Source organism: Schistocerca gregaria, chromosome 3 (assembly GCF_023897955.1).
Source record: "Schistocerca gregaria isolate iqSchGreg1 chromosome 3, iqSchGreg1.2, whole genome shotgun sequence".
In the NCBI taxonomy this organism is placed as follows: Eukaryota; Metazoa; Arthropoda; class Insecta; order Orthoptera; family Acrididae; genus Schistocerca; species Schistocerca gregaria.
The window spans coordinates 652,951,208-652,978,370 of NC_064922.1; the positions used below are offsets into that span (position 1 = coordinate 652,951,208).

The 27,163-nt window shown below is 39.9% G+C and overlaps 1 protein-coding gene across 1 annotated transcript in view; it reads left to right on the forward strand.

Annotated features, from left to right (window-relative positions):
* LOC126356110 (uncharacterized) overlaps positions 1-27,163 on the forward strand; it is a 221,942-nt gene that overhangs the window by 40,018 nt on the left and 154,761 nt on the right. Inside the window, exon 4 of the mRNA XM_050006811.1 lies at positions 12,957-13,176. Within this exon, the coding sequence (XP_049862768.1) occupies positions 12,957-13,176 (220 nt within the window). The remainder of the gene's footprint in view (positions 1-12,956; positions 13,177-27,163) is intronic.

The following is a 27,163-nucleotide window of genomic DNA, read 5'->3' on the forward strand; positions in this document are numbered from 1 at the left end:
ACCAAAATCACGATCGCAAAGTAGCATGGTGTGACCTACCGCAGTGAAGTAATGCTGGACAGAATCAAATCTTTTGGTAACAACAAGGGACCTTTCCAAAGCAATAATAGTCCAGTTCTTTGCCTGACCCTTGCAGTTCTCTGTGATTATGTGGAGATGTTTTGTCTGAGGATTAGTTATCTCCAAGTACTTCAATAAGCAGCTGCCAACCTCATCTGAACCCCATCCTCCATCTTTCTCGCTCCACAGAAACATATAACCCTTATTTGATCCACAGTCGTGGATACCATAGATGTATGTCCATATTTTCCTCTTGTAAAATGCTGGACCAACTGTTAGTTTAGGTGTGGGGAACATTTGCTGCATGTCCTTTGCTAACAAATGATGCTCTTTCGAATTTTCTTTAGCCAGAGCAGTTAAAGACGCAATCATATTTTGTCCTCTGTCAGCCTTTTTGAGATGCAGTTCATATTGTTGTTTCTTTTCTGTCACTTCTTCTGCACATAATTCTGGGTTATTTATTGCAATTAGAAATCCATCACATTTTGAACAGGTGTCACTTTTTGGTAGTTTGAAGCCTATGTTAAATTCAGATATGAAAATTTCTCTGAATTTATTTTCAGATGCTGCAGGAACCTGCTTTTCCTTGTAGTATTCTGAGTGTTTATCTCAAAATAAGGAAGCAATTGTGAGATCACAATCCAAACACCCTTTATCGTGGTTCTGTTGCCTACTGTAATGACTGTTATATTTCGGTATGGCATTGAGAAATTCTCTAACACTTTGTACAGCTTCGTCTTGAAATTTATGTGGGTAGTTTCCATGTTTTCCTGAAAGAAAAAAAAGATGAGCTTATATCCTCTTCCTAATAGAAATATTTGTATAGTACTTAGTTTGAGTACATCCCTAACTTATAGCACAGAGTAACATACAAACCTCTTCCATTTCTTTTGGCACTGCAAATCCCAGCTTCATTTGATGTTGCAAATTCCTCACTCTTCGTACATGTATCTGTAAGCTACTAACCCTTAGGAAAGCTTCCTTACAGATCATGACTTCTATTCTGCATACCCTCACATTATAAGAAAATGTAACATACCTGGATGATATTTTCTTGGAAGTCTTTTTTTGTATAGCTTTGAAAGAAATTATGACAAATATAACAAAATGAAATAAATATACAAAATATTAAACCATTTGTATTTAAATACTGAAGAAACCTTCGCTTTTTGGGTTCCATTTTCATACAGCTCATCAGGTAAGTATCCTGGGCATTAAAGTTTCCTATGTGCCAAAATGAATGAAAAATGTTTTCTTCCTCTCCAAGCAGTTTTGTGAAGCATTTATTTAAACAAGTACAGGGACTTCCTATAGTAGCAGCCTGAACAGTCTTGTGGGTTTTTAAAGACTTATACTGCTGACCAGCATTTCGTTGACATTTTGCTTTATTTTTCTTCCACTGATCAATATTTTGCTTTCTTTTCTGTAAAGGCTTTGGTTTTTTGGGCAATTCTTCATTTATTCTACTTATTTCAAGCTATAATATTAAGAGCAAAATACAGTAGTCTAAGAATTTCCGTGAGATACAGTCATAAGCCACACAAAACATTAAATTTTGCTAAAATCACATTAATGAGAAAATATTTTTTACACATCTTTTGCCTTTGAAACTACATTACTGCACCATTAAGCAGTAATATAAATGTGACCATCAGGTTTCATCCTTAACACACAGGATGGCTGTCAAATACATTGGCAATGTTGAGAGAAACCAAGTCACAAGCCACAGGAAATTAATCACCAGAAATAAACTGTTTTATTACTTACCGAAACATCATCTGAGCTGGAACTGATGGTCGATGGATGCCAAGATTCATCACTGTCAGGATCCAAAGGGCAAAGCTCTTCATTTCCACTACTGTCTGTGTCAAATATGCATTGAAGACCCAAAGACGCTTCAGACGTTCCTGACCCACCTGCCATTTTGCTGTGGCTTGTGACTATGTATCTTCTGAAACTACCACCAGATGGCACAGCATAGAACTGCACTCCGTCATAGCCTGTCATCTGTTGTAGTAACAAGGAACTTTTTCAACACATTGTGAAGAAGATATTGTTAAGAATGCCGCAACATGAAAAACTCAATTTCGTAAAAGTTGTGGCTTATGACTATATCTCTCCGAGCTCTTCAAATATTAGTACAAGAAAGGATATTGTGGAGACATGGCTTAGCCACAGCTTGGGGGATGTTTCCAGAATGAGATTTTCACTCTGCAGCAGAGTGTGTGCTGATATGAAACTTCCTGGCAGGTTAAAACTGTGTGCTGGACCGAGACTCGAACTTGGGACCTTTGCCTTTCGCAGGAGAGCTTCTGTAAAGTTTGGAAAGTAGGAGATGAGGTACTGGCAGAAGTGAAGCTGTGAGGACAGGTCATGAGTCATGCTTGGGTAGCTCAGATGGTAGAGCACCTGCCCGCAAAAGGCAAAGGTCCCAAGTTCGAGTCTCGGTCCAACACATAGTTTTAACCTGCCAGGAAGTTTCATATCAGCGCACACTCCACTGCAGAGTGAAAATATCATTCTGGAAACATCCCCCAGGCTGTGGCTAAGCCATGTCTTCTCAGTATCCTTTCTTTCAGGAGTGCTGGTTCTGCAAGGTTTGCAGGAGAGCTTCCGTAAAGTTTGGAAGGTAGGAGATTAGGTACTGACAGAAGTGAAGCTGTAAGGATGGGTCGTGAGTCGTGCTTAGGCCAGATGACCTCAGACTGTCATAATTTTAGTTGTTTCATCCTTCATGTTAATTCTTCATCATTTGTTAGTGTCATTCCCCTCATTCTCTAATAATCTGTTAATTTCCATCTTTCCTTTTTTATTCTTCGCAAAACCTGTGTCTTGGACCAGTTTATAGTACATGAATATGTGCCATTACATCAGATTTTATTTATTCGTCCATGGACTATTTACATATATGAACATCAGGCCCACTTTTAAAGAAATTTGCAGAAAGAAAATCATATTCTTCCACATCTGCAAGGAAAGTAAATGAAAAATAGGTCCAAGTTGGACCCAAAAACATAACTAAATATTAATACTGCTAGGCTGCTGTATTTTCTCATCACTGTTGTGTTTTATAGCCAATCACAGTTGGACACTTTCTTATCAAAACTGGATGTATTTCTTACAGATTTATTTTCTGTCTGTCAATCGCTGTTTTTCATTTCAAAATGACTTGTTTTGGGCAATGTGTCCACGTTCAGATCAGTTAAACAATAACAACAAATTACAACTGCATTCTAATCCTGTGTTTGCAGTATTGCAGAGCTTAAACATTGTTATACAATGAAGTATATCACATAGTTACAGAATAATTTGTCCTTATGGAACCATCAGCTCACCTTCATATACTGAAATCATACTTCCATGCTGTTGCTTTATATTAAAATTTTAATAGAAATTTGATTGGTGGGAAACACCTGCAATATTAAAGATGTACTGTGCATGTACTAAAGGATTTAAAATACACTACTGAGTATAAATGTGCACACACACACACACACACACACACACACACACATACACACACACACACACACACACACACACACACATCTCCATCGCGTCAAATTTACCACTGCCAGTGCGTGGCACACTGACACAGCAAACACATGGTAAAGTGTCCCGTCCCACCCCAGTGTGATGAACTGATAAAGGTTAAATCATGTCTTCAAAAATTTTCATAATAAATACCATGCACAAAATCACTTTGCTCATTCAGTAAATCTCCCTGGTCTTTTCTCCAGTGGGCATAAATTTCAGGTTCCTCCAGCATGTTTAAATAAAAACATTTTGGAGATCTGTGTAGCATCTCCATTTGTTCTCTCACTGCACAAAATCCATGTCTGCTGTTTTTACATATACTCCAAATGGTATCCTGTTATTTTACCCACAGTGTTCTGTATAAGGGATATCAAAGTTTTGCCCAGTGTGGCCTATATAATATTTATTACACTCCGTACATATGATCCTATACCCCCAGAATTATTACATTTATTCTTTTTTGCCAAGCAATTCAAGATGCTGTTTCAGGATTCCATGATATGATCCAACTGAAATGTTACATTGTTCAATTTTTCGGACAGTCTTCGATTGGCATGCTCAGTTTTGTTGATGTTCCTGATATGAGGATCTTTGGTAGACATTGAAAGGTTTCCTGAATGAGGGTCATCTTTAACTTCTGTCTGGCCATCTTTAAACTGTGTGAACCATTCATAACACCGAGTACAGCTTAAGCACCCATCACCATTGGCTTCCTGCATCATTTGGTATGTCTCTGTAAAGATTTGCTTGAGTTTCATGCAAAATTTAATGTGGATGCTTTGCTCCTCAAACTCTGGCACCTCAAAATTTATAACTGTGTGACACAACATTCTACTCAATGCAGCAGTGAAAAATTAATAACAGAAGTACAACAAAAAAATTTCTGTTAGTTACACACAAAAACATATAGAAACACACTACAAATTATAATACAAAACCAAGATGATCGGATACATAAAAATATTACAAATCGTTGGAAGAAATATATGCTGGAATCATGTTGCACAAAGGTACAAAAGTTAGATGTTGTATAGTAGTAATGATATTAAGTGGACTGATAAAAGATGGTTGCCATACTGAGGTAAAAATTTTCAATACCAAATGGCACTGATGTTTTAGTTTGACACTATGGAGTATCAAAGTATAAGCTGCATATGATTTACAAAAAAGTAATAAACAGATGTAATGAAGGAAAGATAGTAGCAAAAATAAATGTGGCATACAGACAAAAAATGTAACACAGAGTAACATCAAAAGTACAATTCTTAAGGTATTCCATATGGAACATAGTATCAACATTTGCCAATATGACTATATTAACTAAAAGGCAAAAAATAATAAATGAGCATCTTGCATCTGGAACTGGAAGGTGTGGACTTAGCAGAAGAGCTTGAAATTTATGAGCATCATACGGACAATGTGCATGGCGTCCTGAATGAGCATATCAACTCAAACTGCACATGATTCTTTGACATCAGAAGGTAAATTTCCTCGTTTTTCCTCCTCCTCCTCCATTCTCTGTTATCTAAAACTGGTCCCCATGTTTTCCTCATTACTCTTCTTTCAAATATTAATAGTTTTTCCCTTCTCACTTAGTCGTGCTCCATGTTTCTGAACCATACATTACTTCTGGGCATATCACTGTGTTGTAGATTTCCATCTTAGTGTTCACTGAGATCGATTTAGAGCCAAGCATTTCTCTGAGGGAATGCATGCATTTCATTCCCACCGCTATTCTTTCCTTGATGTCCATTTTTATGTTGTTGTCTGTGATAAACCAAGATCCCAAGTATTTGAACTGGTCTACTCTCTTGAACCTCTTGCCATCTATCTCATGAAATTCTACGTGCTCTTGTCTTCTTCCTGATTGCATGAACTCTGTTTTGTCTCGATTCACTTTGAGCCTTACCTTCTGTGCATAATTGTCCATTTTCTGGTAAATTTCTTTCAACTCGTGCTTTGATTCACTTAATAGTAGTATGTCATCTGCATTTGCGAGACAATTGAAGTGTCTGTCCATCTCTACTCCAGCCCACTCCTGTTTGCTACACTCTTTTATTACTTTCTCTAAGATGACACTGAACAGAACACATTAGAGAGCATCCTCTTGTCTGAGGCCTATCTCAATCTCGAATGTTTCTGGTGTGGCTCCTCGGAAATGTACTGCTGCCTGTGACCCTTCCATACAAGCTTGCACCATTCTCACTAGCTTCTCAGGGATTCTGAAGTCCCACAATGCATTGTACAGGTTTTTCCTGTGGATGCTGTCATATGCATGTTGAAAATCGACGAACAGGCTGTAGATATCTTTATCATATTCCCAATGTTTTTCAAACAATTGTCTTAGTGTGAAAATGTGATCTACTGTCGATCAGTTTGGTCAAAAGCCAGCTTGGTACTCCTGTATGTTGTACTCTATGAATGGTTGCAAATTTCTGAGGATAATGATGGACAGCACCTTATACGTTACATTCAACAAGCTGATTCCTCTGTAGTTACCGCATTTCATTTTGCTTCCCTTCTTGTATATTGGGCATATTATAGCCAATTTCCATTCTTCTGGCAGTGTCTCCTTCTCCCATGTCAACTGGATCAGTTTATATATCTCTAAGTGTAAGCTCTCACCTCCCTCCTCAATTAATTCTGATGTTATTCTGTCCTCCCCTGGGGCTTTGCTGTTTCTGAGTCCTTTGATTGTGATTTTCACATCTTCTTCATTAACTTCTCATTCTTCTTCATCTTCCCTTTCCACCATAGTGTTTGCACATAATATCCCATCTTGTTCTGGGCGATTCAACAGTTCTGAGAAGTTCTTCTGGCAGTGTCTCCTTCTCCCATGTCAACTGGATCAGTTTATATATCTCTAAGTGTAACTCTCACCTCCCTCCTCAATTAATTCTGATGTTATTCTGTCCTCCCCTGGGGCTTTGCTGTTTCTGAGTCCTTTGATTGTGATTTTCACATCTTCTTCATTAACTTCTCATTCTTCTTCATCTTCCCTTTCCACCATAGTGTTTGCACATAATATCCCATCTTGTTCTGGGCGATTCAACAGTTCTGAGAAGTATTCTTTCCACCTTTCTACAATTATTTCCTTGTAATTTATCAAGTTTCCATTCTTATCTCTAATGAAAAAAGGTGGGCTCTGAAATCCACATTTCCAATTTTTTATGTATGGGAAGAATTGCCTTGAGTTCTTGCTTTGTTTCTCTGCCTCAACTTGTTCTAGCAAACTGGTTAGATATATTCTCTTCTTTGCTCTTAGGATTTGCTTTTTCTCCCTTCTGATGTTGATAAAATGTTCCCTTTTCTGCTCATTCTGCCTGTTAGGTAGCCACTTCTCTCTCATCGTCCTTCTCTTTTCTGTAGCCTTCCAGCATGTCTCGTTGAACCATTTCCTCTTCTTCATTATCTTCTTTCTTCCCAATATATCGTTCGCTACACTTAGTACCATGGGCTTTATTTCTTTCCACCTTTCCTCCACGTTCTCTCTTAGTTCTAGGGTCTCTAGGATTTGATTTCTATAGCATATTGTTCTTTAATTGAACTTTCTTGTAGTTTCTCAACATTCAAAGCAGTTTCTAGTGTCCCCTTTTTCTTATGCATGTAGGTGAACATGAGTTTAAGCCTGCACACAATGAGGAACTGGTCTGATGCACAGTCGGCTCCTCTATGCGACCTGACATCCATGATTCTGCGCTATAGAGCTGGTCCACCAAGATGTGATCTGTCTGGTTGGTGGTTCTTCCATCTGGTGAACACCATGTTCCCTTATGTATTCTCTTGTGTTCGAAGTAAATCGAACTTACTCTCAGATTCTTTGAGATAGCTAAGTTGATCATCCTCTGACCATTCTCATTGGTCTCACCATGCAAACTGTGCCTTCCTATAGTTGGTATGTAGAATTCTTCTTTTCCTGCTTTTACATTAAAATCTTCCTGCACTATCCTGATATTTCTAGTTGGTGTGCTCTCAATTGTTTGTTGTAGTTGGTCATAGAACTCTTCCTTTTCCTCGTCTGTTTATCCTCAGTTAGGGCATGAACATTGATGAATGTGATGTCTGACACTTGGTTTCCAAGTACTATGTAGGATATTCTCTTGTTAGCAGCTTTGAATTCCTTCACTGAATTTGCTGCTTTATTGTGTATTACAAAGCCAGTGCCAACTGGTGTTAATCTACACATCCGCTGTAGAGTAGTGTGTATCCATCCTCTTTGTGAGTTCCTGCTCCTAGCCATCTTGTCTCTTTTTACCGTCACCAGGTCCAGTTTATATCGGTTAATTTCTGAGACCATAGTCTGGATAGTTCCTGGTCTACACAGGCTCTGGACATTCCAAGATCCAAAATTAAAATTTCTAAATCATGTGCTGTTTGTCCTTTGCAGTTTTTGTGTTCCATTGTATCCACCCACATCCAAGGCAAGTTTGTTTTTCATAACAAAGAGTTTTTTACAGGATTGAGTTGTTAGTCCAATGCCCAACCCTCCTCCTTTATCCAGGCTTGGGACCGGCAGTGGCTGTTGCAAGGCAACTGACCCCAGGCATATGCATAATTATTGCATTAAATATTTTCATTATTTTCTGCCCTTCTGGAAAGGTAGCAGCATTGACACTTGTTCCTAGACGTTCCATGTTGAACATGTTAAGAACTGTACTTTTTATGTTATTTTATGTTATGCTTTTTGTCTGTATGCCATATTTATTTTTATTACTATTTATCTTTTATTGTCTTTGTTTATTACTTTTTTGTAAATCATATATAGTTTATACTTTGGCACTGTGTAGTGTCATACTTACCACATCACTGTTTCTTGTGTATATTAAAGACCTGTCATCTGTTACATTATCAGATTCCAAGTTTGTCTTATTTGCAGGTGATACAAACATTGCAAAAAATAGTAAATCAAATATAAATTTAGAAAGGGCAGCTAATCAAATTTTTACTAATATTAATAAGTGGTTCATAGCCAATTCACTGTCATTAAACTTTGAAAAGACCCACTATATGCAGATCAGAACTTCCAAGAGATTTCGATCTGGTGTATGTATAAAATATGACGACATGGAAATAGGAGAAGTTGAGAGTGTAAAATTCTTGGGATTACAACTTGATAATAAGTTCAGTTGGGAGCAACATACTAACGAACTGCTAAAGCGCCTAAACAAGTCTGTGTTTGCAATGTGAATGATGTCAGACATAGGAGATATAAATATAAAAAAACTGGCATATTTTACTTATTTTCACTCCAGTATGTCATATGGTATCACATTTTGGGGTAATTCCACAAACAGAGAAAAAAATTTTAGAGTACAGAAGTGTATAATAAGAGTAATGAGTAGGGTAAATCCAAGAACATCATGTTTAAACCTATTCAAAGACTTGGGCATATTAACCACAGCTTCTCAGTATACTTATTCCTTAATGAAGTTTATTAAAAACAAAGATTCCAAGACTTACCAAGCGGGAAAGCGCCGGTAGACAGGCACAATAAAATAACACACAAACACACACACACAAAATTTTGAGCTTTCGCAACCGGCGGCTGCTTCCCTACAGCTTAGGCCTTCGTGGCAAACGAGTCTGCTCCAGTCCTGAATCCCTGGACCATTACACCAACAACCCGAAAACAGCTTTCGCATCCCGCAACTACCCTCCCGACCTGGTACAGAAGCAAATAACCAGAGCCACTTCCTCATCCCCTCAAACCCAGAACCTCTCACAGAAGAACCCCAAAAGTGCCCCACTTGTGACAGGATACTTCGCGGGACTGGATCAGACTCTGAATGTGGCTCTCCAGTAGGGATACGACTTCCTAAAATCCTGCCCCGAAATGAGATCCATCCTTCATGAAATCCTCCCCACTCCACCAAGAATGTCTTTCTGCCGTCCACCTAACCTTCGTAACCTCTTGGTTCATCCCTATGAAATCCCCAAACCACCTTCCCTACCCTCTGGCTCCTACCCTTGTAACCACCCCCGGTGTAAAACCTGTCCTATGCACCGTCCCACCACCACCTACTCCAGTCCTGTAACCCGGAAGGTGTACACAATCAAAGGCAGAGCCACTCGTGAAAGCACCCACATGATTTACCAACTGACATGCCTACAGTGACGCTTTCTATGTGGGAATGACCAGCAACAAACTGTCCATTCGCATGAATGGACACAGGCAGACAGTGTTCGTTGGTAATGAGGATCACCCTGTGGCTAAACATGCCTTGGTGCACGGCCAGCACATCTTGGCACAGTGTTACACCGTCCGGGTTATCTGGATACTTCCCACCAACACCAACCTATCCGAACTCCGAAGATGGGAACTTGCCCTTCAATATATCCTCTCTTCTCGTTATCCACCAGGCCTCAATCTCCACTAATTTCAAGTTGCCGCAACTCAAACCTCACCTGTCATTCAACATCATCTTTGCCTCCACGCTTCCGTCTCGACTGACATCTCCGCCCAAAATCTTTGCCTTCAAATATGTCTGCTTGTGTCTGTGTATGTTTGGATGGATATGTGTGTGTGTGTGTGTGTGTGTGTGTGTGTGCGTGTGTGTGTGTGTGTGTGTGCGCGAGTATATACCTATCCTTTTTTCCCCCTAAGGTAAGTCTTTCTGCTCCCGGGATTGGAATGACTCTTTACCCTCTCCCTTAAAACCCACATCCTTTCATCTTTCCTTTTCCTTCCCTCTTTCCTGATGAAGCAGCCGCCGGTTGTGAAATCTCGAAATTTTGTGTGTGTGTTATTTTATTGTGCCTGTCTACCGGTGCTTTCCCACTTGATAAGTCTTGGAATCTTTGTTTTTAATATATTTTTCCCATGTGGAAGTTTCTTTCTATTTTATTTACATCCTTACTGAAGTTTGTTGTAAATAATACATCTCTTTTTCCAACTAACTGCTTAGTACATAGTATCAATACTAGGAATAAGAACGATATACATAAAGATTTAAAATCACTTACTCTTGCCCAGAAAGGAGCCCAGTATTCAGCAACGCATATTTTCAGTAAGTTACCAGCAATCATTAAGAGTTTAGTTTCAGACAAGGAACAATTTAAACATAATTTAAAAGAATTTTTGGTGGCCAACTCCTTCTATTCCATCCATGAGTTTCTCAACAAGTGCAGTAGACCATTTTAATGAAAATTTATTATACTTTAATGTTGGACAATACTTGGTTGTAACAGCCAAGTAACTACCTACTGTGTGAATGATGGATGTATGGAAAACAGATGTAAGTCTTACATCTGTAAATAGTGGAAGTTTAATTTTAAATCTTTTACATAATCTGACTGTTCCTAACTGAGGATCACTGAAATGAATAATTTACTTTAATTTTTGACAATACTTGGTTGTAATAGCCAAGAAACTAGCAAATGTCTGAATGATGGATTTAATGAAATCAGCTGTAAGTATTAAACTTGTAAATATTAGAAGTTTAAATTTAATTCATGTTACTGTTTATTGACTGAAGATCATCAAAATTAATGAAACTCAAGTTTTTCTAATTAAATTTTTGTATTGTGTTTATCAGACATGTTCCACACACAGGCAGATTCCCTCTTTTATGGGTCTATGGAATGAATAATTAATCCTATCTAATCTAATCTCAACATGGAATGGTACTGAAAATTTGTATCTTACTATCGCAACCAGCAGCCTTTTATCAATCTGCTTACGATGATTACTACTACAAAACGTAATTTTCATTTCTATGTGCAACATGACATTCCATGGTATGTTTCGTCTAACAATTTGTAATATTTTTATGTGTGTAATTATCTTAGTTTGGTAAATCATATATTTTTTAACAATAGTATTAAAAGTAAAGTTGCCTTTCACCTTATAGAGGAGATGCTGATCTCTGCTATATGGTGAGTGCCAACTTACCTTTTAATAATATTGTTACATTCCATCCTGGATTTTCCATTATTTGAATTTTTATTTTTTATATAGCTATGTATTTTTATCTTGTTTTCTACAGATATCTGTGATGGCTATGTCCAAAATGTATACTATTGGATTAATAAAGTCAGCTTGACCTATTCAGCATTTTGCAGATTGCATATACTCTTCAATATTATCACACACCCCCTTCGTGACTTCATGTCACAACTATGTAAATAGTAGTTATTTCTTTCACATTGACTGTTTGCATGTAACAAAATATTTTCTAAAAAGTTACGATGACAATGGTTTGATCATTTTCTTTGATCTTGTGTTCACAGTTACTATGGATGTTTCATTGACTCTGTGATGTGTGCAAATTTTAATATTTCTTTCATTTACTTGTCTGTATTTTCCCAAAATATCAGCTACAATGCATTTTTGATCTGATTGCTCAATTGATATACTGGCAATAATGTAAGAATAAATTCTTACAAAAAGAAATATAGCTATAAGAATATACCTTCATAACCTGGTTTTTACGCTGATTTCCTCTCTTGTGTTGGATGAAGGAATGCCTTGTTCCAAAAGGTAATATTTGTGTCATTTTATGTTTGTACCTGTGCATAATAATGGACACAGTCTCCAGAGATCTTCAGAAATTAGTGCCCTGGAAACTGCTGTATGCTGATGATTATCTTCTGACTGCTGAAGACTAGTCCAAGCATGGAGGAACCACTTTGAATGTCCAGACTAATGCTCAGTACAAACATGACTTAATACCTATCAACAGATGCAAATAATGACAGTATACATCTCAAAAAGAGAAATATCTTCTTGTACCTTTGTTCAAAAATCAATGCTGGCTGTCCATTTGTCCCAAAATCATAGATTACATTAAGCAATGCATGACCTGCAATGACTAATGAGCTTTGTAATAAGAAGATCTCAGACTGACGTAAGTGAAAAATGTACTGCTCTGCTATCTGCCCAGGTAACTTGAACAGTGAATAATGTTGGCTCACTACAGAAGAAGCAGAGGAGTGTCGTGTTGTAATGGAAACCAAAATGCTCCTGTGGACACCTGGCATGACTATTCATGACCATATGATCAATGACAAAATTCATAGGCAGTACAGATCATCACCTCTCATTGAGAAGATGAGAGACAAGTGTCTATGGTGTTATGGATGTGTACTTCCACCAGATCAAAACATTATAGCAAAGCACAGGTTGAAAGTGGATGCTAAATAACGTATTGAGAGACCAAGGCAGTGCTGGCTAGAAATCCTCCATTTAGATCTCCACCTTGACCCCATGCACAAGATTGTGTCAAGTGGAAACCAAGAGCTAAAAAGCTGAAAGGTTTTTTAGACTTATTACATGGTAGATGCATCCAATATATGTGATTTAGTACTTAGATTTTAGCTCAATAGCCATGAAAATATCTCATTGGATTTTTACTTTTAAGGTTTCAGATCAAACAGATGAAAAAGTGGCTGAAGCAAAATTCTATTCTCCAGTTGCTGGGTCTGTTTTCATGCGGTGGATTGGAAGCCTACATTCTGATTCCATAGATGCACTCATTCACACCAATCTTTACTGGGTAACTAAAGAGAAAGGAAGTCCAGAAAAAGATACAAAACACCACTGGAAGATCTATGCAACAGATATTTTAGACGCAGAAGCAGGTAGACATGATACAATTTCTGTATTGCATTTAAGCCAGTCCCACCATACTATCCCTCCCCCTCCATGCCCCAGCCTCCTCCTACCCCCACCCAGTCGCCACTCCCATCATGCACTGGTGCTGCTGCTCGCAGTGTAGTTTCGGCTCTCTGAGACTGCATATGTGTGTGCAAGTTGCACTTACGTGAGTGAGTGTGTGTGTGTGTGTGTGTGTGTGTGTGTGTGTGTGTGTGTGTCTACTGCTGACAAAGGCCTTAATGGCCAAAAGCTATGATTGTGTGAATCTTTTTATTTTGCCTATCACAGCTCAGCATCTCCACTATATGGTGAGTAGCAACTTTCCTTCTCTCATATTGTTGCATTCCGTCCTGAATTTTCCATTGTTTGATTTAAGCCAGTAACACATTTAAGCCAGCTCTGCTTACCATATGACAGGATATACAAACTAGTTTGCTTGTAATTATCACAACTGTTCTTGACTTGTAAGTGGCTATATAAATTTTGAACCCCAATATGTTGTCTTTTCCTGGCATTTGTTGTTTACACAGTTCCCAATGTGTTAAACCACACGGACCAATGCTATTATCTCTAGGCTTGAACTGCATCAACATCATAAGCTGCTAAGACGGTAATACAACTCTAGGGTAGTTGAGTTATGCTGCCTTAATCACTATTGTCAATTTATGCACACAAACAAGCCATATCATCAGTATTTGTGTAAAAATATTTTAAACCCGATGTATTTATTAAATTTACCTCAAATAAGGAGGATCAAATAGAAGCATTAAAACTATTGAACTCAATCTTGAAGAAGTATTTGCATCACTTGGGTGCTCAGATTACTGCAATCTGTGTAATGATGACTGCAGTATGAGTTTAACATTATCTGTTTGTTCAGTTCCACATAGTAATTCACTTACTAGATAAATAAGTACTCCACATTCTAAACAGTGTCATTTCAAACTGAGAAGCAATACTTTGAAGCAGCCAGGACTCTTTTTAAATCAAGTAAGTGTAGTGCAGGTACACCTCTTCCACCTCCCCCTCCCCCCTTCCCCCCTCCCCCTCCCCGCTCCCTCCCCTCTCTCCCAGCATCATCTACATGTTCAGGCTGAGTACCTGAAGTGCCTAACACTTTGATGTTTTGCTTTGTCACTGTTAGGAATGCTGGTACTTCAGTAGACATGACCAGAATCAGCCAATCTATAAGCATATGTTATAGAAAATAAGAATATTTAACAGCTGACTAACATAGCTCCCACAGGCTTCAACAGGAGTCTGCTTATGTTTATTGCAATAAACATGATAACAACCACACAAACTTTACCACCATCCAAATCATAAACAATTTTTATTGTATATAAATCAATGGGGTACAGGTAGAGCGAGGTGCCCCTGTTTTCTTAAAAATGTTAAAACTTGACAGCTAGGCTCCTAGCCTTCAGAACAGACAATATCAGGCATCTACTCAGATGTGGTAACAAATTATCATTTGAAAAAGACAGACGAAAATAGAAGCTTCCTGCAGAAGGGGCAGCCAGGCATTAACTGTTCTAGTGATTGATTTTCAGTTACCAGAAACGTTTTTGGTTTAGATTTGCTCACTGCTTTTGGTTTCTTCATTTGTCAAGTTCACTTTTTAATAATGTGGATAAGCTGTGTAGTGAGTATCATTCATTTTCTTTTCTCCTGGGTTGGGATGTGCATACAGTTGCATGGCACACATAACATTAAAGTAGTCAGTGCTGTTGCAGTTCTGTAGTGTTCAGGCAGTAAAGGTTTTGCTACAGGAATAGTTAAAAATTAGAGCTTAACTCACAAGGCATGATTGAACCTATAATATCAAGTCAATGGACCACTCATATAGTCATGATTTGTAAATATAATGACAGATGGCACCTCTGAGGTGACTTTAAGTCTACCATTAACAGTAAGTTTACACTCAGTATGTCTAATGATGGAATTGCTACAGGAACTAGCAGGTGCTCAGTATTCCTCCAAGATCAGCCTTTCCCATGTTTACTTCATTACCATTATAGAAGCAATCACATAACTCAATATTAATCAACACGTATTTTAATCTTTATAAAGATGAATGATTTCCTGGTGGTCTTTGCAAAAACCCCTAAATTGTCATCCTATGTTTCCTGTTACCTGGCTAAGACTATTTTTTGTTTTCCCAAAATATGTGATCTGATACATGAAACCCAGTTTTTTCTACAGCTGGGCTAAGTTCGCCCCACCTCCCCAAGACCGCTACCCAGAAGCATAACTCATCTCTTCTTATTCTGTTTTGCTCACAACTTATCAGTTAGGGTTCTAGCATTGTTTTGATACATTCTATATTCCTGTATGCGTGTATAAAACTTTCTTTACCTCTGCAAAATCTGTTGGTTAACCTTTTGTACCTGCACAGGCATGACAATGACACAAAACTCTCCTGTCAGTACAAATGTCAGTGATTATTTGACCCAGAAGGCATGGAGCTACATTCCAGAAAAGGAAATACTTGATGTGTGGGTCAATCTGCGTAGAAGCAGATAGTTTGAACACCACACAGAGACTGGCATGGAGAAAAGCACAAATCACAACCAGCACTTACAACCAAAACAACTAGGACGCAGAACCAAGAGCATGATGTGATGCAAAAGCTAGGTCCTTCTAATTCAATCTAACTGTGAGGACCAACTGTCTCAGCCTATCACTGCTGGCATGTAAACACCTTGGTTAGTGGTCCAGCACATACATTGCTCTGTGCATACCATCTGTGATAGGTTTCCACACTACTATGCCTTGAGACCCGTACCAGCTCATCTGCATCCATATGCATGCCCACTGGCAGGATACTAAGTCCCAGCCCCCTTGAAAAGACCTCAAATGGTTGAGAATGTCCTGGTTTATGTCATGTCCTCCATTGCAAAACCAGAGATACTGTGAGGCTCTCCAGCACTGGATCTACTGCCAAAGTAAGCAATGACTCAGTTGACTCTGCCAGAATGGCAGAAGATTGCACAGGCTGTCATAATTGCAGGTCCACCTGTATGAGCAAGGATGACTCATCTACAGGCAAGTGGGGAAGGCAGATGCAGGTTCTTATTCCATGGGCTCAGCATTGGGTGTAGTGGGAGTGATCATGCTGGCACTATATTCCACATGCGAAAGTATAATGGCAGAGGGTGCAGGGGTGCGGATGAGGGGTGGGGGGCAGCAGTGGGTGTGCAACTTAGGAGTCTTCTGCCAGGAAAACACTGTGATCAAAACACTGCAGACAGCATGTAGATGATGGTGGTGCAGATACAACTGGTTGTGGATGCAACTGGCTTGAATGATTGACCAGGTGCTTCTGGTTGACAGCCAACACAAATGAATTCTAACCTTTTGGCCCACAACTACACCCAGCAGCCACCTCTTCTGCCAACCAAAAGACTGGGCTCAAATGGCAGCCCTGCGAAGAAAATGTGGCGGGTCATGACATTCCAGGGCATGCAAGTCAGGATGTAGCAAATCCGACAGGCCTGCTGCTGCTGTCCGTGTGGAAAGCTAGACAGTACAGCGAACCACTCCACCTCGGAGATTGAAGCCAGGTGAAGTGGAGTGACAGTCGGATGCTGGATACCATTACAGTTCAAAGATCTTCAAACTCTTACTATACAAAACACTGACCATTATTGGATATGAGGGCCTGGGAGGGGGCGGGAGGGGGGGGGGGGGGGTACCCTCATTAGCAAAAATTAGTGACAGGACACAAATAGTTTCTGTGGACATCATGGAGGGCAGTTTGGCTACATACAAAAACTGAACAACACATCCACTACCAGTTGCCACATGATGTCCAAAAAAAGGCCTGTAAAGCTGATGTGCACCCATGACCAAGGGTGCTCCGGAACTGGCCAAGGAAAAAACAGACATGGAGGCACAGCCTGATGCATAGGCCATGCAAGCCCACACAAAATGTTTAATGTTGCGATTGGTCACTGGCCAGTAAATGTGCTTGCAGCAGCTAGAGTACACGAGTAGATAATGCCAGAGGGACAATATATTGTCAGTTTTTCTCCTCTGTAGCAATGAAAAGGACCCCCTGGGTAACATTGAGTCAACTGCGCAGTAGAGAAAACATATGCCACATTGAATCTGCTCCCAAAGGAGTGCATTCATGCTGTCCAGTCTGGACTTCTGAGATGATTTTCCAGGAGAACAGGTCAGCGGATATGGCAATTGCAACCTTCTGCTCTGTCGCAGAAAAATCCAGCAATGTTTTCTGCAAGGTATCATCATTGAAAAAACGAGAACCTCCCATCAATCAAACTCAGAATTAGGTTTCACTGGCAACAGCAATAGGGCATCTACATTAGCATGCTAGATAGTGGACTGGTAACAGATGTCATAGCAATATTTACTGAGAAAAAGTGCCCACATCTCCAAGTAATGGGCAATCCTGTATGGTAGCATAGAAGGAGAACCGAATAATGAAATCAGTGGCCTGCAGTCAGTGATTAGGAGAAACTTTGCTACATACAAAAGCCATGAAACTTTTTAATGTCAAAAATAATAGTCTATGCTTCCTTTCCCACCAGCAAATATTTACTTTACACTGCTGAAAACATATTGCATGCATAAGTGCTCGGCTGCTCAGTGCCATGCCATCTGTGTTCTGATGTGATAGGACTGTATCAATACCATACCGGCACACACTGGTGGCCAGTGTTAATGGCTTACCTGTGATAAAAGAAGCCTTACAGAGAGTGGAACCCAAACATCGCTTGAGGGAGTGGAAAGCCCATTAAGAGGATGGCAGATGTGCAAGCCCTGTCAATCTATAGTAGGTACTCTTGCCAAAATGGACTGGAGCTCCTTCAGATTATTGGGTGCCAGCATGTTGACAGTGGCATTAATGTGATCATCCACAGGGATGAAACCATCTTTGCTAAGCCCATGTCTCAGAAAATGAACTTTTGAGGAAAAAAATACTTGTTCCAGTTTGCAATGAAGGCCACTCTCCAGAAGGCATTGTAAAACTGCCTGCAGATTTCATAAGTGCTTGTCTTCTGTGAAGCATGTGATGCAGATGTCATTGAAGTAATTGACACAACAGGGAATATCCTTAATCGAATGCTCCAAATACCTTTTTGACAAAATCCGTGGACAGATTAAATTTCAAAGGACAAGTGACTAAACTGGTGTAGCCCAAAGGCCTTGCGAATAGTGTTAATAGTAACCTCAGACTATTCACAGATGATGCAGTTATCTAGAATGAAGTACATTTTGAAGAAAAGTGTCCAATTATTCAGTGAGACCTTGATAAGATTTCAAAGTGGTCCAATGATTGGAAACTTGTTTTAAACGTTTTAAAGCGTAAAATTGTGCAATCCACAAAATGAAAAAATAAAGTATCCTATGAATACAGTATTACTGAGTCACAGTTGGAATCTGTAAACTCATTCAAATATTGGGTGTAACACTTAGTAGGGACATGAAGTGGAATGATCACAAAGGCTCAGTTGTGAGTAAAACAGATAACATACTTTAGTTTATTGGTAGAATACTAGGGAAGTGCAAACATTCTACAAAGGAGATTGCTTACAAAGCACTTGTGTGATTCATCCTAGAATATCACCTGAGTATGTGGGACCAGTACCAAATAGGAGTAGGAAGGGATGTTGAACTTATACAGAGAAGGGGGGTATGAATAGTCACAAGTTTGTTTGACCTGTGGGAAAGTGTCACTGGCATGTTGAAAGAATTGGATTGGCAGTCTCTTGAAGGTAGACAGAAACTATCCTGAGAAAATCTACTGACACAAGCACCAGCTACAAATGATGAGTCTAGGAATACATTAGAACCCCCTATATATTGCTCCAATATTGCTTGTGGGAATAAGATTAAACTAATTACAGAAGCATTTAAACAATCATTTTTCCCCACACTCCATATGTGTGAACGAGAAAAAGCCCTAATAACTATTACAGTGGGATGTACCTTCTGACACGCACTTCACAGTGGTTTACAGAATGTAGATGTAAGTGTAGGACATGTTGAGCACTAAGAAATGCTGAGAAGCAGAATTCAATGTCAACTGCAGGTATATGTTGCCCAAGTTTGTGTGGGAAAGATGCTGGCCCACAAACAACTGCTCCAGATGCAGATTGGGTTGATGAGTCTGTTTAAAATTGCCACAAAGGCGCACGGCACCATTTGGCTTCTGAACCACATCCAGGGGGTGGTCCAGTGACTAGATGCAATGGAGAAAGAAATGTCAAGTTGTTGCCAACACTACAACTCAGACTTGATCTTGTTGCAAATGGTACTTTTCAGCTGACACCACACATGGCATCTAGGTACGAGCAATTGTGCCTAATATGCACCAAACATGATCGGAGGAGGACCACTGACTTGCCTGTTTAGTGGAAACAGATGTGGAAGGAGAAAGATGCCAAGAGCTTGCAAAACATCACGAGCAGGGACCTTGACTCTTTGACTTATTTATACCTACAAAGCTCACCATGTGGAAAGATGGGCAGTGTCGTGACATCACTGCACATGAATCATCACTACACCTCCACAGAGTGGCTCAGCAGAAGGCAAAATTGTCTGGCCAACCCCTCTGGGCACCAGAGCTGTTCATCGTGCATATCTGATTTTGCCACCGCTAAAAAATCGGGTCCTAGTTTGGACCTCAGGATCAGTACTAATTAGACAATTATGTTGCTAATTAGGAAGTTCTTATACAAGATATCACATTGGGAACACTCAAACTGACACTTTGCAAGAGACCTCACAATCTAGGTGGTATACGACTGCTCACGGTATTTATGATGCTGATTGCACTGCAGCTTTGCCGCCACCACATGGGTTTGATGCCCAAAATACTGTCTGAGCAGCTGACTGGTTTCCACAAAATTAAGTTTCTGGTTTAGCGCTGAGAATTTATATGATGTTGTACAACCCTGCACCATTGGACAATAACAAGGCAACCTTATTAGCTGGATCAATGATATGCCTTATTGGCAGTGCAGCAAGAACTGGTGCAGGTAATTCTCCCACCTTTCCATAGCCTTGTAAAAACCAGTGAAAGGAATTGGGGAGGGGGGGGCAGGGGGGAGAAAGCATCTCTGCAGGCCCGTAGCCCATCACCACTGCTCTGTGAGAGCAGATCAGTTCTGTTCTGTGTTGGAGCCATTCCTGCAGTTGCTCCTGCTACAGCTGTCATTGTTGCTTCTGGAGAAGCAACTGTTCCTATAATCATTACAAATTGCCGGGTTCACAGTGGCCACAAATTAAAACTATCAAAAAATAAAAGTCTCATATATATAAGAACGTCATCAGTCACTACTTTTGTACCTGCACAGGCATGGTGATGCTGTGAAACCACCCTGCTAGCACAAATGCTGTAAGAGAAAAAGCTTGATCTTCAGGTCAGTCTGCAGGGGAACAGAGAGTCCAAATACTGCATAGAGACTGGTACAGAGAAAAGCACAAAATGTGATCAGCGTGAATGACTGAAACAGCTAAAGTACGGAATCAAGGGCATGGCATGATATGAAAGCCAGATCTGTGTTAGTCAATCTCAGAATAAGGATTGACTTGTCCAGCCAATCACTACTGGCAAGTAAGCACCTAGATCAGTGGTTCTGTCCATACATCACTCCATGCACGCTGTCTGTGATAGCTTTTGACACTACTCTGCTACGAGACTCATGCCAGCTCTACTGAGTCCATACACGTGTCTGCTGGCAGGGATACTGGATAACCAAATTTCAAATTTGCTTCTAAAATGTCACATATCCACCTTTCACTTGCCACCTTTGCACCCTTTAACTATTGTTATTCAGATCTGATTAACTTTCACGATTCACATTTCATGTCTTCTAACACTGTATTGATCATGTTGTTCTGTTTTGCAGCTCCACAGTTCAAGTAAGAACTTCATTTGGTATGTCTTTCTTTTCCCCATTGCTAATGCTCCAGTGGAATTAAAAGCTACAGTTTTTGTGGGACTTTCCCAGTTTGTCTAATCTATGGCAACATCCTCCCTTGTCACACAAGCATGAGAAGAAATACACACTTTTTGCACTGTTTTACCTTTTTTATCCCATCTCTATCACATCCACCAGTGGTACTACACTTAAATTGTATTTATAGTAACAAGAAATATTGGAAAGCAGCTTTTAATCTCATATTTATTTAATTGCTTACAAATGTAAATTCGTATTGATCCTAAGGTCGTAGTGTCAACAAGAGATAACCAGCAGATGTTGGATGGTTTCCCTAGAGTGGCCAACACATTGCAAAACATGGGTTCATCATCTTAATAAAGAGAATCTTAATTCTCAGGCAAAATGTCTCCATCTCCTCCTTAGGAAACATGTGGGAAAAACCCACATGAGAAATTAGCCCATATGCATATCTACTGAATGGACAGTGTAGCCTGTATTGAAAAATAGCACAGAAATGCTCAGGATGATCTCATCACCAGGCAACAGTATCAAAAACATTTGCCTCCTCAACCAAAACCTCAGGAACCATGTGAGTGGGTAGGATCTGCACATTGCCCAGTGCGTGCAGTCTGTGTGACTTGTCTTGGTAGACACACTGTTAAATTTCCCCAAAGTTGTTAAGATTGTTCCCACCAGCACAGAGGTTGGCATAAAAGCCTACACTATCAAGAGCGCACTATAAACCCTTTACACAGATAACAGCCCACTGATCACAAATTACCATTTCAGAGACTTTTAATAAGAAAATAGGATGATTATTTGGTGACTCCCCAGTTCCATTATGTGAATATGGAGTGAATGGTCAGAATCTATAAAAAGCACATGAAGGAGACCATTGGGGATTGGTTAATGGAAACAGTTATGACATTATTCCTAAACGCTTAGTGGTCAATCTAGTAAGTGAGGAATATCCACTGAAGATGCTGTACAGGTGGTAACAGTCACATGTTGCTGTACATGCTTTATCTAATGTTGTGATCCCAACTCGGCAAAGCTATAGTAAGTACAGTACTACATCAGTGCCAATGGTTGCGTCTGATATCTGATCATCAACCCTGATATGTTCCTGTATTTGTTTCAGCAACAGAAGGTGAAAGATGTACACAGTTGCCCCTGTAGGAAAAATTTTCAGCCATCATATGTATTGGCTGCAGCTGTGATGACTTTAGCAACAGAAGCCACAGGTTCCTCCAATGTGATCCTCTTCAAATGTATAGAACATGTTCTTGTTGTGGTCTTCAGTCCTGAGACTGGTTTGATGCAGCTCTCCATGCTACTCTATCCTGTGCAAGCTTCTTCATCTCCCAGTACCTACTGCAACCTACATCCTTCTGAATCTGTTTAGTGTATTCATCTCTTGGTCTCCCTCTACGATTTTTACCCTCCACACTGCCCTCCAATACTAAATTGGTGATCCCTTGATGCCACAGAATATGTCCTACCAAGCAATCCCTTCTTCTAGCAAGTTGTGCCACAAATTTATCTTCTCCCCAATTCTATTCAATACCTCCTCATTAGTTATGTGATCTACCCATCTAATCCACAGCATTCTTCTGTAGCACCACATTTCAAAAGCTTCTATTCTCTTCTTGTCCAACCTATTTATTGTCCATGTTTCACTTCCATACATGGCTACACTCCATACAAATACTTTCAGAAATGACTTCCTGACACTTAAGTCTACACTCGATATTAACAAATTTCTCTTCTTCAGAAACACTTTCCTCGCCATTACCAGTCTACATTTTATATCCTCTCTACTTCGACCATCATCAGTTATTTTGCTCCCCACATAGCAAAACACATTTACTACTTTAAGCATCTCGTTTCCTAATCTAATACCCTCAGCATCACCTAACTTAATTTGACTACATTCCATTCTCCTCATTTCACTTTTGTTGATGTTCATCTTATATCCTCCTTTCAAGACACTGTCCATTCCGTTCAGCTGCTCTCCCAGGTCCTTTGCTGTCTCTGACAGAATTACAATGTCATCGGTAAACCTCAAAGTTTTTATTTCTTCTCCATGGATTTTAATTCCTACTACGAATTTTTCTTTTGTTTCCTTTATTGCTTGCTCAATATACAGATTGAATGACATCGGGGAGAGGCTACAACCCTGTCTCACTCCCTTCCCAACCACTGCTTCCCTTTCATGTCCCTCAACTCTTATAACTGCCATTTGGTTTCTGTACAAATTGTAAATAGCCTTTCGCTTCCTGTATTTTACCCCTGCCACCTTCAGAATTTGAAAGACAGTATTCCAGTCAACATTTTCAAAAGCTTTCTCTAAGTCTACAAATGCTAGAAATGTAGGATTGCCTTTCCTTAATCTAGTTTGTAAGATAAGTCGTAGGGTCAGTACTGCCTCACATGTTCCAACATTTCTATGGAATCCAAACTGATCTTCCATGAGGTTTGCTTCTACCAGTTTTTCCATTCATGTGTAAAGAATTCATGTTAATATTTTGCAGCCATGACTTATTAAACTGATAGTTCAGTAATTTTCACATCTGTCAACACCTGCTTTCTTTGGGATTGGAATTATTATATTCTTCTTGAAGTCTGAGGGTATTTCGCCTGTCTCATACATCTTGCTCACCAGATGGTAGAGTTTTGTCAGGGCTATCGGTAGTTCTAATGTAATGTTGTCTACTCCCGGGGCCTTGTTTCGACTTAGGTCTTTCAGTGCTCTGTCAAACTTTTCACACAGTATCATATCTCCCATTTCATCTTCATCTACCTCCTCTTCCATTTCCATGATATTGTCCTCAAGAACATCGCCCTTGTATAGACCCTCTACATACTCCTTCCACCTTTCTGCTTTCCCTTCTTTGCTTAGAGCTGTGTTTCCATCTGAGCTCTTGATATACATGCAAGTGGTTATTTTTTCTCCAAAGGTCTCTTTAATTTTCCTGTAGGCAGCATCTATCTTACCCCTAGTGATATCCGCCTCTACATCCTTACATTTGTCCTCTAGCGATCCCTGCTTAGTCATTTTGCACTTCCTGTTGATCTCTTTTTTGAGACGTTTGTATTCCTTTTTGCCTGCTTCATTTACTGCATTTTTTATTTTGTCCTTTAATCAATTAAATTCAATATCTCTTCTGTTACCCAAGGATTTCTATTGACCCTCGTCTTTTTACTTACTTGATCCTTTGCTGCTTTCACTATTTCATCTCTCAAAGCTACCCATTCTTCTTCTACTGTATTTCTTCCCCCATCCTTGTCAATCGTTCTCTAATGCTCTCCCTGAAAATCTCTACAACCTCTGGTTCTTTCAATTTCCCATTTTCTTAAATTCCTACCTTTTTGCAGTTTCTTCAGTTTTAATCTGTAGTTCATGACCAATAGATTGTGGCCACAGTCCACATCTGCCCCTGGAAATGTCTTTAAAACCTGGTTCCTAAATCTCTGTCTTACCATTATGTAATCTATCTGACACCTTCCAGTATCTCCAAGCTTCTTCCATGTATACAACCTTCTTTCATGATTCTTGAACCAAGTGTTAGCTATGATTAAGTTATGCTCTTTGCAAAATTCTAACAGGCGGCTTCCTCTTTCATTCCTTACCCTCATTCCATATTCACCTACTAAGTTTCCTTCTCTTCCTTTCCCAACTATCGAATTCCAGTCACCCATGACCATTAAATTTTCATCTCCCTTCACTATATGAATAATTTCTTTTATCTCATCATACATTTCTACATCTAGACCCATACTCTGCAAGCCACCCGATGGTGTGTGGCAGAAGGTACTTTGAGTACATCTATCGGTTCTCCCTTGTATTGCAGTCTCGTATTGTTCGTGGAAAGAAAGATTGTCGGTATGCCTCTGTGTGGGCTCTAATCTCTGATTTTATCCTCATGGTCTCTTTCTGAGATATAGGTAGGAGGGAGCAATATACTGCTTGACTCCTCAGCGAAGGTATGTTCTCAAAACTTCAACAAAAGTCCGTACTGAGCTACTGAGCGCCTCTCCTGCAAAGTCTTCCACAGGAGTTTATCTGTTATCTCCCTAACGCTTTCGCGATTACTAAATGATCCTGTAACGAAGCACGCTGCTCTCCGTTGGATCTTCTCTATCTCTTCTATCAACCCTATCTGGTACAGATCCCACACTGGTGAGCAATATTCAAGCAGTGGGCAAACAAGTGTACTGTAACCTACTCCCTTTGTGTTCAGATTGCATTTCAATAGGATTCTTCCAATGAATCACAGTCTAGCATCTGCTTTACCGATGATCAACTTTATATGATCATTCCATTTTAAATCATTCCTAATGCGTACTCCCAGATAATTTATGGAACTAACTGCTTCCAGTTGCTGACCTGCTATATATTGTAGCTAAATGATAAGGGATCTATCTTTCTATGTATTCGCAGCACATTACACTTGTCTACATTCAGATTCAATTGCCATTCCCTGCACCATGCGTCAATTCTTTGCAGATCCTCCTGCATTTCAGTACAATTTTCCATTGTTACAACCTCTCGATATACCACAGCATCATCTGCAAAAAGCCTCAGTGAACTTCTGATGTCATCCACAAGGTATTTATGTATATTGTGAATAGTAACAGTCCTACGACACTCCCCTGCGACACACCTGAAATCACTCTTACTTCGGGAGATTTCTCTCCATTGAGAACGACATGCTGCGTTCTGTTATCTAGGAACTCTTCAATCCAATCACACAATTGGTCTGATAGTCCATATGCTCTTACTTTGTTCGTTAAACGACTGTGGGGGACTGTACCGAACACCTTGCAGAAGTCAACTAACACGGAATCTACCTGGGAACCCTATGGCCCTCTGAGTCTCGTGGACGAATAGCGCGAGCTGGGTTTCACACGATCTTCTTTTTCGAAACCCATGCTGATTCCTACAGAGTACATTTCTAGTCTCCAGAAAAGTCATTATACTCGAACATAATACGTGTTCCAAAATTCTACAACTGATCGACATTAGAGATATAGGTCTATAGTTCTGCACATCTGTTCGACGTCCCTTCTTGAAAATGGGGATGACCTGTGCCCTTTTCCAATACTTTGGAATGCTACGCTCTTCTAGAGACCTACAGTACACCACTGCAAGAAGGGGGGCAAGTTCCTTCGCGTACTCTGTGTAAAATCGAACTGGTATCCCATCACGTCCAGCGGCCTTTCCTCTTTTGAGAGATTTTAATTGTTTCTCTATCCCTCTGTCGTCTATTTTGGTATCTACCATTTTTTCATCTGTGCAACATCAATCTCTTCATCATCTGTGGAGCTAGTTGGCATATAAGCTTGTACTACTGTGGTAGGTGTGGGCTTCGTATCTATCTTGGCCACAATAATGTGTTCACTATTCTGTTTGTAGTAGCTTACCCGCATTCCTATTTTTTTATTCATTATTAAACCTACTCCTGCATTACCCCTATTTGATTTTGTATTTATAAACCTGTATTCACCTGAACAGAAGTCTTGTTCCTCCTGCCACCGAACTTCACTAATTCCCACTATATCTAGCTTTAACCTATCCATTTCCCTTTTTAAATTTTCTAACCTACCTGCCCGATTAAGGGATCTGACATTCCACAGTCTGATCCATAGAACGCCTGTTGTCTTTCCCCTGGTAACAATGTCCTCCTGAGTAGTCCCCGCCCGCTGATCTGAATGGGGGACTATTTTACCTCCGGAATATTTTACCATCATCATTTAACCATACAGTAAAGCAGCATGCCCTCAGGAAAAGTTATGGCTGTAGTTTCCCCTTGCTCTCAGCATTTCACAGTACCAGCACAGCAAGGCCAGTTTGGTTAGTGTTACAAGGCCGGATCAGTCAATCATCCAGACTGTTGCCCCTGCAGCTACTGTCAAAGCTGCTGCCCCTCTTTAGCAACCACACGTTTGTCTGGCCTCTCAACAGATACCCCTCCATTGTGGTTGCACCTACTGTATGGCTATCTGTATCGTTGAGGCACGTAAGTCTCCCCCCCCCCCCCCCCCCCCACCA